The 16,021-nt window shown below is 37.9% G+C and overlaps 4 protein-coding genes across 4 annotated transcripts; 3 read left to right on the forward strand and 1 right to left on the reverse strand.

The window, feature by feature from the left end:
* Window positions 1-192: 192 nt before the first annotated feature.
* LOC6576259 (uncharacterized protein KIAA2013 homolog) lies at window positions 193-2,892 on the forward strand. Its single transcript, XM_002002214.4, has 5 exons — window positions 193-488; window positions 556-1,033; window positions 1,103-2,062; window positions 2,131-2,255; window positions 2,320-2,892. The coding sequence occupies exons 1-5, from the start codon at window positions 302-304 to the stop codon at window positions 2,505-2,507; spliced, it is 1,938 nt and encodes a 645-aa protein (XP_002002250.1). The 5' UTR covers window positions 193-301; the 3' UTR covers window positions 2,508-2,892.
* A 307-nt stretch (window positions 2,893-3,199) lies between these two features.
* On the reverse strand, window positions 3,200-6,516 carry LOC6576260 (aspartate aminotransferase, mitochondrial). The gene is made up of 4 exons (XM_002002215.4): window positions 6,347-6,516; window positions 4,530-4,689; window positions 4,124-4,474; window positions 3,200-4,064 (listed from the first exon to the last, which is right to left on the reverse strand). Exons 1-4 carry the CDS (start codon window positions 6,421-6,423, stop codon window positions 3,369-3,371), a joined length of 1,284 nt encoding a protein of 427 aa, XP_002002251.1. The 5' UTR covers window positions 6,424-6,516; the 3' UTR covers window positions 3,200-3,368.
* Window positions 6,517-6,843: 327 nt separating this feature from the next.
* On the forward strand, window positions 6,844-7,404 carry LOC6576261 (NPC intracellular cholesterol transporter 2 homolog a). The gene has a single exon (XM_002002216.4). The coding sequence runs from the start codon at window positions 6,939-6,941 to the stop codon at window positions 7,389-7,391; it is 453 nt and encodes a 150-aa protein (XP_002002252.1). The 5' UTR covers window positions 6,844-6,938; the 3' UTR covers window positions 7,392-7,404.
* Window positions 7,405-8,287: 883 nt separating this feature from the next.
* LOC6576262 (condensin complex subunit 2) lies at window positions 8,288-11,271 on the forward strand. Its single transcript, XM_002002217.4, has 3 exons — window positions 8,288-8,833; window positions 8,895-10,463; window positions 10,573-11,271. The coding sequence occupies exons 1-3, from the start codon at window positions 8,510-8,512 to the stop codon at window positions 10,921-10,923; spliced, it is 2,244 nt and encodes a 747-aa protein (XP_002002253.1). The 5' UTR covers window positions 8,288-8,509; the 3' UTR covers window positions 10,924-11,271.
* The last annotated feature ends 4,750 nt before the right edge of the window (window positions 11,272-16,021 follow it).

Genomic DNA, 16,021 nt, shown 5'->3' on the forward strand with positions numbered 1-16,021 from the left:
CACGAAAAATACTTAGGCCCTCGAAGAAAATTCTCATCATATTATTATCCGGAAGACAATGATAAAAAAAATAAAGACTTATATAGTAAAAATAAATGTATATAAATACACGAATTTGAAAGTCGTGAAGGCTTTGGAATGCCACTACTTCTATTACATTGACGATGTTTTTTATATCGATGTATCGATTTGATATTAGAAGAAAGATAAATTTGTGAGTTTGGCCACAACTTGTGGCCAATCAGTAGCATTTTGAAAAAATTTTTTCCAATGCGAAATAAATGTTTATAACGCAATCAATATGTTTATACGATCAGCCAAAAACAAATTCGAGACCGTGGATATTGTGCGGAGACTGAAGCGTCTAGTTGAGGGCACTCTATCGTCATACCGGCGTTTGTTTTTGCTTTTATTGTGCGTATGCATAGTTTTTTATATGCTGCCACCCATATTTCGTTATCTATTTTTAAGCCCAACAGAGCAAAAAGGTAACGTATCTATCGCGCTTCATACCATCATCAATTAATATGTCTTTGTTTATTGTACGTGTCTTAGATCCACACAGTATGTGCATGGACGACCGCCTAACGCCCTACATCTTGCAGAACTACGAATACGATGCAAACATACGTCACGTGGCTCCATTAATGCCGGGCGAGAGAGACTACACGCCCTATGTCGGTAACGGTTATATTGGCATGGAGGTGTCGCATGGTGCGTCACTGAATATAAAACATGGACGCGCCATGCAGCTACCCATACGCTTCTATCCATTATTGTCCGTCACACAGAATGGTGGCAATGCGGGCGAGAAAGAAGCAACGGTTGTTGAGTATTTGACGGGAATGGTGCACAGATTTCAATGTTTCTCTGGCTACTTTGCCTCCTACACACTGTATGCGCATCGCACACAGCCCAACGTTCTTATGCAAGAGCTGCAAATTACCAATACACGTAATACAGTTGAGAGCATTGATCTAATAATGCCTCGCAATCGTTTGCCCAAGTCATCTACGCGCAGCATTCCGCTGAGGTAAGTCAGAGAAACTTACACGGAATAAATTATGTATGTACATATATCTTCAACAACCGTCTATTGTAGCGATCCAGTACAAATTGGAATGCTCACATATAGTGCATTGGAAGTTATTTCGGGCACTGTGCAACCTTCGCAAGATGATCCGAGCAAATTGGTCGTCGTTAGCATCACAAAGCCGCAACTGGAAACTAAATTACAGTTGCGTAAACGTGGCACAGTACAAATAATCTATCCAATGATTATAGAGTACTCGAAACCCGTGACAGAAACTCAATTGAAAGCGACCATCGATAACATCGAACTACATTCGATTCAGGCCATGACAAAACTGCTACAGAGGCTCAGCGCCAAGACATCTGGTTCCGGTTCGGTTAACAGTATCAACACGTATCGCCAGGAACATATTAACGTCTGGACGGATCTGTGGGCGACGGGCTTCACGATAAGCACCTCAAAGGCTGAGAATAGCTTAAATGGCGATAGAATTAATGCCACCATGTATGCCGTTCTGTCTCAAGTTCGCAGCTTTGAATTTGAAGACACGTCTTCCGGCTTGTTCGGGAGCTCGTCTTCTGCGGGAAAACGAGAGGAAATTGCCAAGGCGTTGACATACGCCGAGGGTTGCTACGACAGCTATCATACGCTTCAGGCGGAGAATCTTTGGCGTGATATGTCCACGCTGAATCAACTTAATTCCCTGGTGTCCTCTTGGATGCTTACGTTGGAGAAGCAAGGCTGCCACAATTTGATACGTGCTGGCGCGTCGGGCGTCATTCAGGCTATGACTCTGAGCTTCGGTAGTTTTCGTTTTAGCAACCAACATTTGGAATGTAATATGCATCCGAAATTCTTGCATCGTGACTTTCACTTCAGGCGCCTCAACTATGGCAATAAAACGCATGTCAATGTGACAATCATTGTTAAGGATGACAACAAGGCAGTTATCTATGTGGCCCTGGATCGTTCCGATCGCAGTTACTATGCATGCGATGGCGGTTGTCTGGATGAGCCAATCCTACTAACGTAAGTAGAGAATAGAGTATATCCCATAATTTCAATTATAATAATTAATGTTCATTTTTCTTCAACAGCCAAAATCGTCGAGAATTTCCTGTGAAATTGACTGAACCATTAACTGCAATATTATATATAACTGAGGATAAGCAACACATGGAAGAAATTCATCATGCCATACATGTTAAGGAAGTCGTGGAAGGTAGGCTTATCTGTCTCTATAAATATCTACGTTTGTTTGTTTTAATTACAACTCTTATCTTCAGCTCCGGCGCACGAACAGCATCTCATAGCGCTGCATAAACATGGCCATCAATTGGGTGGGCTGCCCGCACTCTTCTGGGTCTCAGTCTGTGCAATAATCGTAGTATTTCATATATTCCTATGTAAGCTAATTATCAAGGAGTACTGTGAGCCAAGCGATAAGTTAAGATATCGTTATAACAAACCGTGATTCTAGTTATATATATATATACTTACATATATATACATATACAACAAAATAAATAGAAAAACAAAACCTTGTAATCAAATTAGTCAGAGAGAAGCTGCTAATAGAAACAACTTTGAAACCAAATGGCAGAAATCTTCAACGAAACTATTATAGAATTTGATCTAGCTATGGTGGTAAGTAAACAATGTAATATGTATAATATTAGTTAAATTAAAGATAAAACGGTGTTTATCAAAATGTATAGTATTATTTGCAAGCTAATGTAAGAATTGTATGTACATTTCAACAATTGGATATAAACTAGCTCTTTTTGTAATTACCCATAGTGACGCTATAAACAAACTAATTGTTACGCTCATTAAACTAACAAAATGACAACTGGGTACAACTGTGTTTGAATAAAACTAGCCCTTCCTTAAGAATACAATTGATTTGTACTTTGAAAATAGATCATAGAATACAGACTATAATTGTTCATATATCAATAATGATGTATAGTCGATTCGCTATCGATGAATGTCATTTGTCTTTCTTTGAGACCTCATATATTATTATTAGAATATTATTATAAACTATCTATATATAGCACATGCTAGGCCCAGATTCATACTTCCAGTTGCTACACAGGTTATCTATGAAACTAGACACGAATGCATATCACATTATATATACATACATATTAATAACAGCTGTTAACTATAAAATGCTAGAATGCTTTATTTGAACGGCAGACGATTTAGCTTATGTACAAGATCGGATTGGTGAAAGGCAATTATCTGTTTAACTTATTCTTAGCTGCATACAATTCCTATAAATGCGTACAGGCGCAGATACGTGTGAGGCTCCAGCCATTGATAGAATCTATTTGGTCACCTTGTGGATGCTGTCGGCCAGGTACTCAACATTCTTGCTAGTCACACCAGCCATAGAAATACGGCCATCTCTGGTCAGGTACACGCTGTAGTTCTTCATCAGACTGTCCACTTGCTCGGGTGTGAGTCCACTGAAGCAGAACATTCCAATCTGATCGACAATATGCTGCCAGTTGCGCGATGAGCCTAGCTTCTCCAGATTGCTCTTCAGCTGTGCGCGCACATTGATGATGCGATCAGCCATGGTCTTCACATCCTTCAGCCATTGGCTACGCAGATCGCCATTGTTGAGGATCTCGGCGGCGATGCGCGCACCATGAATTGGGGGATTGGAGTAGAGAGCGCGAATCAGTATCTTAATCTGTGACAAACAGCGAGCTGCCTCATCCTCGTCGGCACAAATTACCGTATAGGCACCAGCTCGCTCGCCGTACAGGCCCATGTTCTTGGCGAAGCTTTGCGCTAGGCAAAAATCATGGCCATCAGCCTCGAAGATGCGCACGGCCTGGGCATCGCCATCGACATTGCCGGTTGCAAAGCCCTGATAGGCCATGTCGAAGAATGGATAAAGTTTGCGCTGCTTGAACAGCTGCGACAGCTCACGCCACTGCTCGGTGTTGGGATCGACGCCCGTTGGATTATGAGCACAGGCGTGCAGCAGCACAATCGATTTTTCAGGAATATTCTGCCAGGAGAAAGAGAGTTTTTAGTAAATTAGCAAATTTTTTGCTTTTCAATCCTCACCTTCAGGTCCTCAACCATGCCGGCAAAGTCCAGATTGCAATTCTTTGGGTTGTAGTAGCGATAACGCTTGACTGGCAGACCGGAATGCTCGAAAATGGGCACATGATTGCCCCACGACGGTGTGGGCAAATAAATCTCGCGGTTTCCCTTCCAGAACTTGCTCAAAAATGCGCCGCCCACACGCAACGCTCCAGTGCCGCTGATCGCCTGCGCTGTGGCATTGTGCTTGGCCTTCAGTCGGCTCGACTGTTCGCCGAGAGCCAACTCAATGGCCTTGTTGTAGAACTCGGGCAGGCCAATGATTGTGGCATATTCCTTGTCCAGTGTACGACCGATTATACGCTTCTCGGCCTGGCATAGAGCATAGATTAGTAAGATCAATTGATTTAGAGACTCGCACACTTACCTCACGCACACTGGGAAGCACAAATGGCTTCGTATTGTCGTCACGATAGGCGCCGGCACCAAGGTTAATCTTTTTTGGATTTGTGTCCTTCTTGAAGGCCTCTGTGACGCCCAATATGGCGTCGGGTGGACCCATTTGTACCTCGGAAAACCATGTGGATCTGAAAGTTTTAGGTACCGAATTTTTCAAAAATACAAAGCGCATGAAAATTCTCTATCCAAAACCCTAACTGGAATTGAATTATAAATTTTGATAGATTGACGACATTTAATTTCAAATCTTGTAAAATTTATTAACAATACGAGTTTCGTCTGGTATTTGTTAATAAATCAATAATCTGTAGCCCTCGTGAAGATAATTGCTTATGATTAAAATTATATTTTATTTTGGTTGATTGTTCATTGCCCTTGGGTTACTTTTTTGTACTCTTCACTTTGATAGAACGGACGTTTACCTTATCAAAGAATGCAAATAGTTATCTTAGTCCACTTAACTACAAAGGAAAAGAGATTAATGATACCTTTGGAGTGGTTACGTTTCAAAGTCAAATATCGCTTAATATTTGTGACCTTTCGAACCTCGGATGCACACTGGCGTTATTTGTATTATTTGTCCTCGTGGTTGGTTCCCTCACACGCTTATCGCGTATAGCTGTAAACAAGCGTTATGACGTCCAACCCACTCAGATTAATGAGAGATAGAGAAAAGCGATTACTAAACAAATTTTCCATCACTTTTTCTTCTTCTTTTCTCTTAGATAAATATATAGAAAGCTGCATATATACTTTATCTATTTTAAATTTTAATTAAATTGCATGTGGACTTCAAAGCTGAAAGTTGATATTACTTTTGGTTTTAGCAGTTTCCGGAATAGAAAAGTCAATATTACTTTTAACTTATAAAATTCATTATTTTCATAACAATGTAAGCAAATATGGATCAATTATTGATTAATTCGCAATTACTGCAATAGATATGTATAGCTTTACTCGAGAATAACACGATTGTTATGTCAAAAGCGTAATTTATACACAAATAACAAATCTAACAGCAGTATGTGATCGGAAATAAATAATTATCGCATTGAAAGATGTGCTAAAAATATGACAAAAACGTCAGCACATTGTTTCGAAGTAAAAGTACCAAAGGGACCAATCTCAAATGTACCAAATTTGATTCGAGAGAGAATCGTACCATTATGGTACACAAACAAAGTGTACAAATGTACATGTGGCAGCCGTAGCTATATATTATGGGTACATATATGTAACTGTAATAGTTTACATACATATGTATGCAAGTAATTTAAGGAATAATATATGAAATAAGGAAATAATTAACACTTGACATGCATATGCAGTCTCATAGATGTTACACATGTGCACAATCAGATAATAAACATGTCACACATAAATACAGATATATATGTATGTACATATATAAATATGAGTACATAAGTATGCATGAACAGATTGTGGAGTATTTTGTTGTTCTAATCAACGAACTGGATAAAAATACATACATATATGCATATGTATGTATGTCTATATATCATCCATAATACATATGCTCACATAATAAAAAGTCTCAAGCACAACAAACACTAAATTATCCAGCCAGGCGCATACACACACACATGTATAAATATATATACACACACATAACACAACCTTATTCTCACGCATGCATGGAGCACAAATAGACCGGCATTTACAAAATGACCTTGACAAATGACACTGCAGTGCACTGCGACGTGTTACATAGTGCAGCGAAAAAAACTGCCTTCAACAGTGAATAAAACTGAAATTAAGACTTACTTGCAACGTAAAACTGCTGGTGCATTGATAGCGATGCGGTTTGCAGTCAACAGGCTTCGTTTACAAATTTGCGACATGATTTTAAAATTACTAAATGGTAATTAAATAAAATTAACGTAAATGCGGCCCAAATGTTGCACTCACCGCGGCTAAAGTGAATCTAACCAAATTTTGCCAACTGGAATCATTAACATAAGCTTTCAGCTAGTGATGCGCAAAAGCAAAACAACCATCGCGCGAACAAACATATGTTTTACTACATAGTAAAATGTACTCAAAATTATATATATTTGAGTTGTAAAAATTCCGGAAAATGCATTTTATGATTTACATGTTCAAAGCAACATTGACAATTCGAATTAGAATATTATAGTTCAAATTAGAATTATGTTAAGTTAACAGTAGCGCGCTTTTCCGTCCCGAATGCTTATCGATAACAAAGCTCCATTCCTATGAGGCGCGCAGCTGATTTTGGCTTTTGCTTGAGTCGCTTTTTAAACTTTTTCCAGTTGTAGTTAAGACACTGTCGCGAGAAAACATGCGAAGCGTGTTATCACTAAAGCTATTAATTTAATTAATAAAAATATACGTCATGTTTAAGTTGTGCGTGCTTATCTCGTCGCTGCTTTTGGTGCTGCAGCTGGGCGCAGGTCTAGAATTTAAAGATTGTGGATCAAAGACGGGCAAGTTCACTCAAGTCACCATCGAAGGCTGTGATACGACAAAGGCAGAGTGCATTCTCCATCGAAATACCAATGTATCAATATCAATCGACTTTACATTGTCCGAAAAGGCTACATCCGTTATAACTGTTGTCCATGGCAAAGTGTTGGGTATTGAAATCCCATTTCCTCTCAGCAATCCGAATGCATGTGTCAACAGTGGCCTCACATGTCCGTTAGAAAAAAATGAATCCTATCGCTATACGGCCACGCTCTCAGTGTTAAACAGCTATCCAAAGGTCTCAGTGCTTGTCAAATGGGAGCTTCAGGATCAAAACAATCTGGATATTCTTTGCATTGAAATCCCCGCCAAAATACAATAAAATATAAATATAATCGAAAAATGTAAAAACCTCATTGAAATCTAATTTAATAAACAAATAATAAATACTAAGATTTTGCATTTTTGTCGTTTGTATCGAGGCCCGCCATCATTCACTTTCATTGGCTTCACTTTCTTTGTTTACAGCAATAAAATATTGTTTTTTTCTGTGTTGTATGTGATAATTCATGAATATTATAGATATTGACGAATGTGCGATTTGCTTACAGCCAATCAGCCGTCAGGCGTTAGTCATTTATTTACGATATGCTTAATAGTAATTTCTTATCAGCAATGAGTTCCAATGTGTTGGTCATGCTAAAGGGTTATTATTTATAAATATGGTGATTAAAAAATAAAAATAAATAATTATAAATAATTTTATTTTTTAATTATCATAATTATAAATAATATAATGTGAAATATATGTATGTAGCTATATTTTTAAGTGTTTTAAATAATAAATAAAAGTAATGCGCCAACTTAAAAATACAAAAATCGGAATAATTAATCGATTGCTGTCTGAATTTGTTGAGATAGCTCACGCCGAGCACGATCGTCAACTTCAATCGCTAATCCTACTCATTGTGTGTATTTAGTAAAAGATACAATAATATCACACATGGAATATTCCAAAAAACCCACGTAAGGAATCAAAACAATATAAGCACTCCATACTCTATGAACTTAGGTTAAAAGAAGCGAAATAATTGCCTTGCAATTTACCTTTATATTGCCAAGAAATATATTGATTTTGCCGCAAAGTTTTAAAAGTATTATTTCCCCTCATGTAGTATGTGACCGATATGAAAAATACTGCATTCGTAATTTTTACGTTGTTTATCAACACTAAAATATCGATAAATTGGCGTAGCCCTAGATTGCGGCGTCGTTTGAAAGCAACTGTAAACTATTACCAACACAAGCGTAATGCCCAAATGAGAGGCATAAAAGAAAACTGAATAATACAGAAACAAGCAATAATTAAGTGATATTTGTCAAATAGTGATCTATTGTGAACGCGCAGAGCTGTCTTATTGTTTGGTGCTGCATTGAATAGCGGCCAACCAATCTTGATTGTAAACAAAACTAGTTTCCCGTTTTGGGCTAACTCAGATCATGACGTTACCGCGTTCCGAGACGCCATTGCGTCGTTCCGCGGTCGGTAGCCATCGCGAGAGTATGCTGCAGGATCGGACGACTATGGTAAACGACGATGAGGCGGAACGTCGCGAGGCGCGACGCCGCACGCTGCTGCTGCAGCAAACGCGACCCCGTGAGAGCACCATCCTGGAGTCCATCGAGGAGAATGAGACGATAAAGAAGTGCCTGGAGATATATAATGGCAATAAGCTGAGCCGGGAGAATGCCTGGAGCTTGTCGTTGATCGATACGTTGTCCAACTTGCTGGATCATCATCACAAAACGCTCAGCAACTTTAAGGTAAGCGCTGCAGCTCATTGTTGCGCGCAATTCTAATTGTTGATTGTTATTCATATTTCAGATAGCTGGTTCATCATTGGAGGCCTCCTCAAAGGTGTATGGATTGCGCGTAGACTCGATATATTTGGATGCGATGCGTATGTCAGCTGGCCTCAATGCACGCACGCTCACACAGCAGCAACTGAATGCAGCTGCCGCGGATGATAACGACGATAGTGCGAATGTCGGCCAGGTTGAAGGTGGAGGTGACGGTGTTATTGATGCTTCTGAGACAGCGGCGCCGAAGGCCAAGAAACGTAAACGCAAAGCAGTTTCCACAATAACCAAGAATAAAGAGACATTAAATGCGCGTCTGGATACTGCTCCTTTGCAGGATCCAGTATTTGGCAAACTGAACTCTACTGTGGGCTCCATTAATGCCTCCAATCGATTAATGAACAACATATTGCCCACGAAAGACTCTGAGCTGCGATTGCGCACAAATTATCGCTTTTGGCAAAATCCAAATATGGAAGAGAAGATAGAGGATTACACTTTAGTTAATAATGATGATAAGAACACCCATACGATAATAGCCGCCGAGTGGGTTAATAAGATGCGACGCTACTATCAGCAGCATCTGGTTCTGCGACCGCTGCACACTGGCTATATTATTAGCGATGTGCCCAATCCGAGCAATGCCAACGATCCGATGCAGATAAAAGATGACGACGATGGTGTGGATAATGCAGATGATTTCTATGAGAATCCTCGTGAGCTCTCGATGGCGTTCGACATTAATGCTGAGTGTGAGCCGATGCCAGATCTGAATGCGTTGACAGCAGCCACCGTATTGGAGATGGACTACAACGAGATGGATGAGTTGACGACGGAGGAGCGGACAACATTGCAGCATTGCCGGGTCCTGCGCAAACAGCCCGTGTTGATTGAGGATTTGCGACCGGTTGACGGCAGCTCGAAGCTGGAGTATTCGTACCGGCCCATGGATCAGATCTCTCAGTTCTGGGCGGGGCCATCGCATTGGAAATTCAAAAGGACACGCAACACCAATACATTTGCTCAAATCACTTCACAGGATAATGTAACGGGCAAAAGCACCAATGCAGCTGCGGCACGACTACGGCGTGCAGCCGCACAGGCAGCAAAGCGACGCAGCAAGCAAATCAACTTCGGCCAGTGCACCGAGAGTCTGTTCAAGCTGGATGAAAGCACGAAGCTGCGCAAGGCGAACTATCAAAAGCGCTGGGATCCACGCAAATTGCGCCTGCCAACCAAATATGATTTTGATGCGAATTACTTTTATAAATATGATTACGCTCCCAGCATTAAGGTGAGCCGTCGATTCGGCGTTCCGGATGATGATATTGACAATGATGACGATGTCATGGGCAGAGATATGAATGCGGTCGGCGACGATGCTGGCGATGATGTTGACCTCTTTGATAATGATGAGTTCCAACGGAGCTCGGATCGTTTGCCCAATGACATGAATGTGAGCAGCTTCCCAAACGCTGATCCTGCGCTAGCTTCGTTCCGGCTCTCTGATGACCCGAACGCATGTAATGATCGGACTCAAGCCAATGATACGGTTCTTGAGATATCCACTGAGTTCCAGGGAGCACCATCGCAGGTGAGTGATGCAAAGGTTTCAGATTTAAATTATTTTAATCGCGGAATATTGTCTTACCCATCGTATCATTTTATTCATTTCTAATCTCTCGTATTTGCATCTTGATCAGGTCACCAAGGTGATTGTGCCGTTTGCGAAACGTGCCAAGGTGATTGACATGAAGAATCTCAAGCGCAGCTGCAATTCGCTGATACAAAAACAATTATTGAGCACTGCCGAAATGGAGGAGGAAGCGATACCCGCACATCCGAAAGGAAAACAGGAGCACTATGCCAAAGGTATGGCCACCTTTAAGGAGATCTACGAAAAGCTGCCCGCTATGCTCACCACCAAAATGTCAGATTCCCTGTCGCCCTCGGTGGCTCTGTATGCTGTGCTGCATTTGGCCAATGATATGAGATTACGGCTCATACCGCAGGACGATTTTGAGGACTTTACAATTAGACAAATAACAGACTAACATATAACCCAGTTGCCCACCATTTTATATAGATATATACAGACATTTATTTATACGTAAAGCAGTATTTACAACAAAAAAGTAATTTAAAATTTTAACAATGCTAACTGCTTTTATATCTCAATGTTTTTGTAGTGCAGCGTGTGCAAATAATCGTTCGACAATATCGAAGAATCGTCATTATATAACTAAGAGAAAAAGAAACCTTACCTTAAACCTTATACCTTACACCTTATATATGTATAAAATGAGTATGGAACATTTATGGTAATAAAAGTAGTACGAAATTTAAGCGAAAATATATATACATATATAAATCAATGCATATGTACATATGTATAAACTAAATATATACCCTTGTTTATGTACGAATGGATCATGAAATTTTTTGTTAAATTCTAAAAATAATGATGTAGTTCATGATGAATGCTAGTCGAAATTCTAAGGCTGTTCTTTGAGCTGGAGATAATCCTAATGATATACCAAGGATGGAAATTCGAAATTTTCAAATTTGTATTGCTTAGATAATTTGAGATGTGCTGTCTCGTTTGTAAAAATGACAGATTCGTAGCCAAAATATGAGATTTGTGGCCCACAGTGTAATAATGAAGGCATGAATATTCAAATCCAATTATGAGGAAGTGAAATGAATTGTAGGAGCCTCGCTTGCCTGGATGCCAGAAATGTGTTGGTTGAAACTCCTGAATTATGTCTAGCTCTACGTAACGCAGCCCAGTAGTTGTAGACTATAAGTCTGTGCTTTACATGAGTTATTACAAAATAGATAAGCATATATTTACATATGGACTATGCTTATGATTGTACATTCAACTGTGATCATAATATTTTCAGTAATATTGTTGTCACTTTTAAGACAATATTTTAAAGGTATAAAAATTAGTAAAATGTATTGTTAATTTAAGTACTGACTTGGTTTTTAGACTAGCTTTGTTGCTCTTTTGCTTTTGTTGTTTTTTCTGTTGTATTTTCATCTGTAACTGACAACAACTTGCTCGTTGTTGTTGTTGTTGCTTCAAGAACTTAAGTGAACAGACGCTGAAGGCTGATGACAAAGCGGAAGCCAAGCATTGTTGCAAGTCGTTCTGTTCTGTTTTAGTTTCATGGTACTGTCATACCCTGTAAGTAGAGATGCAAAGGTGCTAAAACTTATGGGCATCATGATGATGGTATATCCTGTACCTTTAACTTGCATCACTGTCATTTATAGCTATGGTCACTTACAGGGTATGCTTAAGTCAAGCATTGTCTTATTGTGAACTGCGTTGTGCTGCTTGCCATTTGCATACGCAGGGCTGAGCGCGATTTTAGACGCGCCTTTCACACACTTTGCACAGTTGTTTGTTGTTGCTCAATGTATGTGTGTGTGTGAATGCTTCTGTTTATGTGCGCCTGTGTCTATCTGTCTAAGTATGTGTACGTGTCTGACACATTTGTGCTGCATGTGTGTGTGTTAAAAAGTTCGTTGTTTACTGAGCGCTTTTAGCAAGCATCGCGAATATGTATATGTGTATGCGTGCGAGTTTGTGTGCGTGTGTGTGCGTGTGAGTAATTGCATATTATTTGCATAAATATTTGCTAAGTACAAAGTACAAAATAACAACAGCAACAACGGCAAGTCACAGCGTGTGTGTGTGGGAGAGGGAGATAAATAGATAGATAGAGAGAGAGAGAGGGAGAGAGAGAGAGTAACATAACATTTAAATAGCTTCATTAAACTTTTGATATTAGCAGCAGAAAAGTTGTATTTAACACATTTCTGACCTCTCTCCCTCTCTCTTTCTCTCTCTTTGTACTGCTACTTACCTCTGCGGTCTCTGTGTGAGCACCTGCGCAACATATTTTAATTGCATTTGTGATTTCTTTTAAATTATTCAGGTACTCTTTAGAGATTTAGGCTTTCGAAAGTCTAATAAATGCTGTCAGGCAACAAGTAGGATTGTATTCCAGGGCCCAGCTCGGCCAAGTGAGCAAATATTAAGATTCTCTTAGGGCAATTACAGAGTATGCCTTATATTTGTGTTAATCTGATATGCTTTTGTGTAAACAGAGAAATACTTTGTTAACCAATAATAAATAATATAAATAGATACCCTGTATATTTCGACCTACAACAGATATATATGGTAATCTAGGATTTTCATAAAAGTAAAAAATATTTAAAAAAAAATCTATAAATATATAATCTATATTTATCATCTAAAATTTGCATTTCCATTTCATTCATCTTTCAATCCAAAAAACTGTCATATCATGGCCCGATTTGCAATCTGTGAAAAGTACAGGGTATCTACAGTAATTTACTCGATGATTAATAATTTGATCAGCCAATTATAATATTCATATTTAGTCAAAATATGATATGCTAAGGCCTTGTATTGAGTGCACTTCCATGTTGTCAATGTCAAATGCAATTATCCGACCCGAAGTAAATGTGGTTTATGTTAAAGTTAATAAGGATATGTTGTGAGCATATTTGACACATTCGCCCACACACCGAGGTATTTACAACAGAAAGGTTAATTATCAAGAGCCCACATAAAAGACAAAGAGAAAGAGGGAAGGGTCTTAGCCAACATGTGTTTGTATGTATGTATGCAGCACCTGGTAGGTGGCTAACGCAATTCCTGTTTTGTGTTTGTCTTGTCATGGCCATAACAATTCCGTAATGTTGTTAGCTTGACGTTTTTAGCTTATCCATTACAACTAGGGCTGGTTTGAGGCTGCTGCTTTTATTTTCATGGTTATGATCCTTTGCATTTGTTGCTTAATTGTCCAACGAGCTCGAGACTTTCAAACTTAATAATTGCTGGGCTGCATTTTAAGTGCAGTTGAACTCACACTAAAACTTTGCCAGTTGCAAAGGATTTTCCACTTTTAAATAACTTTGAGTACTGTTCCTAGGTAAGCCGGTATGGCTATTAAAAATAGAGAGAGCCATATGCATTTGATATGCCCTCACAGTAAGCATATCTAACTGTAACATTTTCGTAAACTCTAACTGTAACTGTAACTATGTCAGAAGTACAGATTATCCTTATGCTACATCAAGGACGAAAGTCCTTTATAGTATCAATATTCCTTAGATATTTTCTGTAGATATTTCGTTTACAGAAATGCAAAAATATGAGATTTATGGACCACAGTATAATGAAGGCATTAATATTCAAATCCAATTTGGGGTGAAATGAATTCTAGCAGAGACGCTTGCTGCATCCTTAAAATGCTCTGAGTGGACCTCTTGAACATTGTTAAACTGATGACATGAGGCAAGACCCTTTTTATTTTAGATTTTCCAAATAATATTCCTATTAGTTAAGATAATTTCTTATCTATTACTATTACTATTATCTCTGCAGATATCGGCTGCAACATGCGAACAGAAAAGAGAAGTAGGGCGGCCTAAAAAAACTTACCAACAGCACTCTGATATTTAAGAGTGTTGATTATGCTAAACAACAGGGTGCAAACTGTTCGTTAACAGTATATTAACATTTTACTATTAGCCTAGTGATATTTAGCAGAGCAATAACATGATTCTTTTAAATAAAATGTTACGTTTATCATTATGCTACTCATTTCTGTTCGCCAGGTACTTCTGAAAATAACCGCTCAAATTTTGGCCCCAACAACCACAACAACGGACGGACGGACAGAAGGACGCACTGGAAAAATCATGTTACTCTATACGAAAATTAATCTTGGCTTCAAGCTTAGCTCAAACTATAGCTAGACAATCAGGCGAGCAGAAATCAGCAGAAGGTTTCCGATTTTTAGAGAAATTTACCTGAAACAGCACCCATATAGAAATCAGTAGAAAATTTTTAAACTCCACGATTGAGTGAGCACCGACTCAAACATGGAGTTTATGCTGCATACTCTCGGGCAGCCACTTTAAATTAATTTCTTTAAATGATCAAAGCTCTGTCATTGGCCAGTGTGCTGCTTCTTTGAGCTCGTAGGAATCAGCTGATTTGCCTGACTGGTAAAGAAACTGATTTTGTAAATAAATAAACAATTTTGTTGTTGTTCACTCCCTACAGAGTTGCATCATTTATTATACTGTATTTTGTAAGGTATATAGTATGTATTTGTTTATATCGGGTAAAATATGTTTTGCGTGTATTCAGCATTTTATTTACATTTATTTTAGTTTATTTATTATATGGTTATATGCAAATGCACATATATGTATGTCTATATATGCCCGGTTCGACCGCTTTCTAGCATTTTCCTCCTAGTATCGCCTAATATATTTTATTTTGTTAGATGTTATATTAAAATGTTCTTCTCTCTTCATATGTAAATCAAATATAGTTATTTAAGTTTCCATATTTTCAATGATGGTGTAAATAAAATATACAAAAGATTTTGTTAGATTCGAAAATTGTTTTCGGATATCAACGGTCGTCGGTTTTCTTTAATTGAATTTGTTTTTTTTTTTTAGTAATGTTGCTTAAGTTTTTTTTTTAATTTTATTTTTTGAAAAATACATCAATAAAAGTTCAATACATTTAGTAGACAAATATTTATTCATAGTATATATTTATATTGATTTATTTATTTTCTTCATTTTATTTTTATTTGTGTAGGTAGTATATATATATATATAGTATTAGATAAATGTATATAATTCAATTTTAGCACACAGAATATAACAATTGTTGCAGTAATACACCTTTCGGGGGCCTTGAAATGTTTTTTAAACATTTTATTTCATAACTGTAATAAAATTTGCTTAAAATTTAAACAAAATATAATACGATTTTATATAATTTTTTTTTTATAATTTTTTTTTTTAAATAAGTGTTTGTTTTTTTTTTTTTTTTTATAACAAATTTGCGCTACATTTAAAAAAGTGTTTCCATATCCATTATATACATTTATTCTTCTTTTTTTGTTTTTTTTTTGCTTTGGTATTACGATTGACGTGTTAGAGAGGCAATTTAATTGAGCTTGTTTGGATAAAGACCTTTGGAGAACATAACGTTGCTTAAAATAAATTTATTAAACACAATAAAATAAATTAAAATATGTGCAGTATGAATGAAAAAAAAAGGAAAAATAAATTATTAATTTA

This window comes from Drosophila mojavensis, unplaced genomic scaffold, assembly GCF_018153725.1.
Source record: "Drosophila mojavensis isolate 15081-1352.22 unplaced genomic scaffold, ASM1815372v1 contig_36, whole genome shotgun sequence".
Taxonomy (NCBI): Eukaryota; Metazoa; Arthropoda; class Insecta; order Diptera; family Drosophilidae; genus Drosophila; species Drosophila mojavensis.